Source organism: Corapipo altera, unplaced genomic scaffold (assembly GCF_003945725.1).
Source record: "Corapipo altera isolate COAL_440 unplaced genomic scaffold, ASM394572v1 78, whole genome shotgun sequence".
NCBI lineage: Eukaryota > Metazoa > Chordata > Aves > Passeriformes > Pipridae > Corapipo > Corapipo altera.
The window spans coordinates 7,820,268-7,827,535 of NW_020884904.1; the positions used below are offsets into that span (position 1 = coordinate 7,820,268).

General features: G+C 44.0%; 1 protein-coding gene across 2 annotated transcripts in view; it reads right to left on the minus strand.

Annotated features, from left to right (window-relative positions):
• The window catches only part of KCNQ1 (potassium voltage-gated channel subfamily Q member 1), a 341,395-nt gene extending 336,902 nt beyond the window's left edge, over window positions 1–4,493 (minus strand). For both annotated transcript variants that reach the window (XM_027651383.1, XM_027651382.1), the window contains exon 1: window positions 4,096–4,493. In XM_027651383.1, the coding sequence (XP_027507184.1) occupies window positions 4,096–4,493 (398 nt within the window). The remainder of the gene's footprint in view (window positions 1–4,095) is intronic.
• Window positions 4,494–7,268: the final 2,775 nt, after the last annotated feature.

A 7,268-nucleotide genomic window follows, 5' to 3' on the forward strand; every position in this document is an offset into this window, starting at 1 on the left:
TCAGCAGGCCACTATGAGGACAGAATTTCAGTTTCTTTTGTCCCTCCACCTCTCTTCACAGAGCCTGAAAACTTGATTCATTAAGGCCACAAACCATTTCACCTCTCAAAGCTGCTATCTCAAGGTGCACTACTATGATAAGTATGATAAGATGCCCTAGCTTAGAAGGTCATTGAGAACAGTGGCTCTCAGTCATTCCCTCACCTCTGACAGCCAAGGCGGATTCTGTGGCTCTGGCACGACATTACCATACATGCAGCCACAACACAGGGCAAGCTCTTGCTTGCAAAGCCCAAGTTTCCAAGCAACCACCAACTGTGTTTGCAGAAGTCATGCATGTAAATCTTTAGCCATGGAGCACAATTTACTTGCACTGGTAAAATCAAGTGTACGTATACTATATACCACATCTATTTGAATGAAATTTATTACAAAAAAATCAAACCAAGTCAAGTAACTGAAATAAAAGTTTCTACCATCTCTGCTAGTATTTTTAGGCAGGTTTTTTGAGTGGTAAATTGACAGCCAATTATCCATTCCTTCTCCCCATAAAGACTATTACCCCAGCCTCCAACAATCTAATATACATGAGGCACAGTAATTCATTCCCTATTCTGTTCAAGTGAGATTTTCTCCTCTATGGTCTGATCAAATAAGAAAAACTCTTAGAAAAGACCTGCCTAGAATTCAATTGATTTAATCAGAGACTGTGATGTCAAATTACCCTGGAAGATTAAAAACATCAACAAGAGAGAGAAAATAGGTTGCATACGGGAAAATAGGTTTTTCAGAAAGCTTTTGAAAGAAATAACAAATCAAAAGTAAACAGGTAATTGGCCTGATTTGTTGCTGTACAAGATAACCAGATTCCATCCTTTAAGTCAAGGGAACACAAAAGGTTTTGTTGTTCACCAGAACATACAGCAATCAAAACAATGTGAAACAAACAGCCCAACCTAGAATCTGTGGATTAAAGTTTGGTGTTCAACTTCCCTTTTCCAAACAATATAATATAAACCCGAGGAAAATCAATTCTGAATATCAGTTCTTAGCTATTAGTACTCTACATACCACTTGACTAAGATTCCTGAGCAGGAAAAGGGTGTGACAGGCAATCAGTAGATGTAGTTCTTATCGTTTGATAAATAGTGTTTTAACAACCAGCCGGAGATACAGGTCCAGAACAAGTTGCATGGATTGTTGCAGGAGTTGTTTCTAACTGTAATATTTCGAGTATATATTTAAGAACAGAGCCACGCACTCTGCACCACGCAGAAGATAGGAAATGAAGAAGTCCCCAGTGCTCGTTGCTCCCATCATTGGCTAGATCAGGACCCTCTACTCAGCTTAGGTCTTTAAGCCCTGATTTAACATCGGTTCTTTCCTTCCCCTAGAAACATTTAAGACAGCGACCAAGACATCTCAGGTAGCTGAGAGCCCCAAGAATAAAGCAGGAGGCAGACAGCAGACGGAGTCAAAAAGACAGCAGGCATACGACTTCAGTTTCTTAAACTCCTTTGGGCAGGAAAGACAAACACCAGGGTCCTTGCATGCCACGAGGTAAAACCCAGCTTAGCATTCTATGAATGACTGTTTGTATGTTGACAGTAGAATAATCAAGTACTTCCTCCAGTGTGAAAGAAGCACATGCATGACAGTGTGTGTGTGTGTGTGTCTTATAACTCCAAGTCCTTTCCAGCTCTGCACCTCATCCCTTGTAGCCAGCTGTTGGTACAAAGCAGGTCCTATGCTTTCTCCAGAGTAGATGATGAGACACAACAGCTTCTCCAAATCAGAAAAACCTGCCTCGTCAGTTGTAACAAACTTCTGTTCTGTAGCCACTCTTCATCTGCCAATACTCAGCACCTGGCTGGCATGGGCTGTACTCAAAAGAGAGCATTACTTGGGACAGAAGGAGCTCAGAAAGAGAGATGGAGAAGTATGGACCAAAGATCAGTAACTTAAAACATTATTTAATGGGCACAAAAATTATAAGCTTATGTACCACAAAAATAAGGAGAAGTTGGGATGCCTGGGAACAGTACAGCCTCAATTCCCTCTGCTGATGGGAATCAGAGTGAGGCTGCCTAAATGGTATTTGCACATTGCCTTGCAAGAAACATCCAAGGGTGTTAGTACTCTCTTCTGACTCTTCAGTGCCCCAAGGAACTTAAACAACGCTTAGTAAGTGGCTTGAGAATATTTACTGCCACTATCATTAGTCACTGCATCAGGAGAGATCTTCTGGAAAGAGGGGAAACGCTGGGGCTAATGATTACACCATGAATCAGTGTGTTTTGGGGGGAGAGACGGATTTATACATATTACAATCTCTTAAAGTAGAATTACAAAATCTTAATTCTTGCATAGATAGAATTAACCCATACTGCTAATACTTGGGGGAGGAAGTTAAAATTCAAACTAGAACCTTAGGCAAACAAAGGGAACAACCATTTTTGGTTTGATTTTTGTTTTACAGATGTTTTCTAGGCTCACAGTTTAGATTTAGAGAAGATTATTTACAATATTGAACACAGTTTACTGTCCCTTCTGTACATAATTTGAGACACCTGAAAGGTCAGAAACCATAAAAGATGGCTGCCTAAAACTCCATTTTAGGAAAGAAAGGAAAAAAAAGAAAGGAATTCCGATTCCTGAAAGTGTTTTACATTGTTCAACCACAACTATTAGGCACTTCATATTTATGGCCATTAGTCATTTTGTCATCTAATGGCATTATCATAATGCCAAAGAGAATGGAGCCCACAATTATCTCAGCAGTTGCACACAGTCATCTCCTGATTACATACATTCAGATGACAACTGTTTTCCCTCCACTAAAATAAAAGTTGGTACCACTTTACCTGATGATCTAAAGACTCCAGAATACTCAAATGTGGAATAGAAGCACACAATCCTGAACTGACCTTAAATAATAGTTACTTAGAAAGAGAATTTAAAATCAGAATAAAATAACTAGATCATAAAAACTGACTTTAATGTCTTTTGACCATAAAATGTCTTTACCTCTAGGTGTTGCAATAAGTACATATATATACGTGTATATATATATATGTAATGGATATCCATACACATATGTTTGTGCATGCATACAATAAACAGACACATTCCTACCTGACCTTATTACCTATATTCAACATACCACCAATTGCCCAAGGGTCACACAAGCCTTCAGCAACACCTCGATTAAAAAGCATGGATTTCTCACGGAAGCACTTGCCAAGATGCTTGTGCAACACAGACCTACGATGTGCTGGCTCGGGTTGGACATCGCACTCCACAGACAATATTAGAGCCAAAACATTTTTAAACCTGCCTGCAGTTAAACAACACCCTCCAAACATCACCTCCTTCCTGTCTAAAAATAACAGTGATGGCATTCGTACCCGATAGCACAAGAAGTTAGAGCAAGGGGCAATAAAAGAGGCAGGGAAAATGAGCATCACCTGCCTCTCATTTTCCTCTGATAGGGCTGCAGCACTGATAACACACCTGTTCGGTTAGAAACTGGTGCTGTGCAGTGAGCATTGGCATCATGTAATTGTCACTGCATCGAAAATTAGTAAAGAATGGACGACACTGTTACCTACTTCGTTTCCACATTCAGTGTGAACAATTTATGTCAACTCCCAGGGTAACTTGAACAAAATTGCCTGAAGCCAGCTCCTGCCTTATCTGATAAGTACACCTAAGCGCTCCTGAACGGCAACACTGCATTTCTGTTAAAAAAAAAAAGGAGAAACTTTCCCCTGGAGCGTGACTTTTGTTTTACTTCACACCTGTTTAAACAAACAAACAAAAAACTCCACCCAGACCAAAAGACTGTATCTGTAGGATGTTCAAGCCAGGAGCACCGGGCTGGTCTGGAAACCTCCGCGGGGAGGACGAGCCCCGTGCGGGGGAGGTGGGGAGAGGGCGCGGCGGCCCCTCGGGTTCAGGTGAGGGGCGGCCCCGGGAGCCCCCCACACGGCCGGCCGGGACGGGACGGCGGCCCCGCTGCAGGGGACCGGTCCAGCGGCTGTAACGGGAGCGCGGCGCGGAGCAGGTGCCCGGCGGGAGCGGGGCGGTACTCACACGGTGAAGTGGTACACGAAGCACTTCCAGCCCGTGGGCCGCTCCAAGAAGTTGTAGACCCTGCCCTGGACGCTGCTGCGGCTCAGCAAGGGCTTGCGGAGGCTGTAGATGGAGACGCGGGGGTCCAGGCTGACGGGGGGCCGCGGGCAGTCGGCGCTCACCATCACCACCTCGCTCCGCAGCCGCGGCGCCCGCTCCCGCACCGGCTCCGGGCCGCAGCCCGGTGGAGCCTGCCCGCCCTGCGCGGCGGACAGCGGGGCGTAGTGGGCGTTTGGGGTGTTCTCGGCCAGCTCCAGCGCCGACGGCTTCTTGCCGGGCGTCATGCTGCCTCTCCTAGGCAGCGACAGCCGGCCCAGGCTGCGGCTCTTCGGCTCGCCCGGCGGGGAGCTGGAGGACATGGCTGGGGCGGCCGGGGCAGCTCTGGCGGTGCGGCGGTGTCGGGGCTGCGCTGCCCCGGGAGCTGCAGCCGGGACCGGGCGCCCTGTCCCGCCACCGCCGCTGGCCCAGCCCCCGCGGGGCGGCTCCCAACGGGGAAAGGTGCGGGCAAGGGCGGGGGCGGGCCCGTCCCCGCCGCAGTCCCGGTGCTGCCCGGCGGGAGGCGCTGCCGGCGGCACCCCAGCCTGGCCCCAGAGGGCACGGGCTGGGAGGGCAGCCCTTGGTGGCGTCGGGACCACCCTCCGTGTCACGCTCAAAACAAATCACACGCCCCTGTAGTGTCACTCTAACCTCCACCTGTGTCACCTGTCCCCTTGTCACCACCATGGCTGCGTGGAGGTGGCCTCTCACCTGTGAGAGGAACTGCGATGACAGGGAGCAGGGAGCAGCCTTCCAGCAACCCAGAAGCCCAGCGGGCTTTCCCACCGTCTCAGCCCGCTCTGTGGGGATAAAGTGCTCCAGTGTTTCCCAGATCTGTGCCCTTGGCTTGAGCTTGAGCTTCTGTGGTACAAGCCTTTACCTCAGATTTAGGACTGCCAAAGCCTTCAGGGCCAGATGGTCCATTCCTTTTTGCAGAATTTCAGCACCTGGGAGCAGCAGAGCTATGCCGGACTCTGAATCCTCAAGGAGGCTCTTTTTAATATGAGTAACAGGAATTAGAGCTTGGACAGCAGGCCTTGCGGTCCCTCATGTTATTTTAACATAAGGAGTAAATAATGGGGAAAACTGTAGAACACAATAAACACAGTTCTGCAGTCCTGCGTCCTCTACAATTTGGGTTTCTTACCAGCAACATTTTGGTTTTTATGGAAGGGTGCATGCGTTTGGCCATTAAGAACAAGTTATGGTTAGGGCTTAGATAACTTTCCTGCATAGTGGAGTAAGTTATGACTTCCTTATCTGTGGTGTGAATCGATTTGTCATGGCTTTTTGCACCAATTAGTTAACAATGTCTATTCCCAGAGAAAAGAGGAGGGTGCTCTTTGATCTGGGCTGAGGGTTTTTTCATTCTAGCCCAAAATAGAACAGCATTGGTAAGAGCTATGTTGAGTTCATGGTTGATACTGGGACTCGGACAAGAATGTTACAGGGAGATAAGGTGCTAAATAAAGTTAAACAAAAACAACCCTGCTAATTGCAGCTCCATTCAAATGTCAGGCTGCACGAATCGTAGGGGAACTGGGCAAGATCCTTCACTAGTGTAAACAAGAAAGACTGGTAGGCCCTTGTGCTGATTTACACCCATGAAGGATCTCGAAAAACAGAAGTTTTAAAACAAGAATTTGCAAAACCTGTTTGTAAACCAACAACATACTAACCAGGCTTTTTATCCCTCCACCAGAGCATGAAGAACAAACAAGCTTAATAAAAACAGCATTTCAAAGGAAAGTTTTCCTGTATCTGGTCAAAACAGAGCCAGGTTTCTCTATTTTGAGAAACTGTTCTTTCTTGCAACAAGCCTATAAGAAAAATGACTAATGGAAGAAAGAATGTCATTGCTACCCTTGAAGGCTCACTGTTTGAGGACTAGCCTGATAAAGTCTTGATATCAAAGTTAACAAATGTCTTTCTTTATGTAAGTGTTCCACTTTGTTTTATAGACCAGCATAACATTGCCTGGGTTATTATAGAACCGTATTCCGGAGCCAGCTGCAAAACATAACTTACAGAGTTCAGCTGTATGTTCATAATGTTGCTTTTCAAAAACTTTTTGAAATCTTTTAAAAATATCTTGGTATTATGTTGTTATCTATCCGCTGATTAACAAAACAAAGAATAGAACCCCCACTGTATCTGAACCTAAGAAAATGGAATTTCTGTATTACTTATGCAATTTCCTTCCAAAACACAAGTTAGAGAGGTATTATGTACTTAAATGGCTAAACAGGGAAGAAAATTGGTAAGAATTAAATTTTATCTTGAGTGTTCAATGAGAAAGTTCCTAACAACCAAAGTTTGCTTCAAAAATTTTCTCGCTACAAAAAAGTCACAAATATATTCCATAGCCTTATAGCTAGAAGTTTTTCAAGTCAGAAATATTTTCATAAGATTTTAGATCGGACCTCTAATGTTGGCAAAATCTTTCAAAGAATCATTGCAGATAAAGGAATTTTAAAATATTTAAAACTAGTGTTTAGGCAATACCTAAACATCTTTTCCCTGGAGTCAAGGAATTAATCAAAATCCACTTTTTAAAATATATTACTGATGAATGATAACATTTATTTTATTTAGTAAAAATAATTTTGTTAGATGACAGCCAGCTAGTTAATTTTACTGAATGCTAAAACATCTGTCTGGCATAGGTAGAGGCAAGAGCATAATCAAAGAAAAGCGTCCAATAGTTGAGTACTTAATGATGAGAATCCAGGGAATAATTATCTTTAATGTATATTTTGTTACCAAAACTGTACTATAACGTGCAGCATTTTCAAGATGAATACTTCAACATGGTAATGGCAATTCTTGATTTCCCCCTTCATAAGTAGCCATGTCTTGATAATAAACATGTTCATTTTACAGAACAACAGAATTATGTAAGTAGAAGAAAAGAAAAAAATATCCAGAAAGTATGGTGTAAATATGGAAGATCTAAGAATGGGAAGAAGAGGCAGATGAGTGTTCAAATACATTTATGGAGCCGGGTATCTAGGCTTTGATAGTGAAGAGAATAGGGAGATACGTTGAATAAAGATGACATAAGTTTTAAATATTAAGGTGGAACTACTACACTGAAT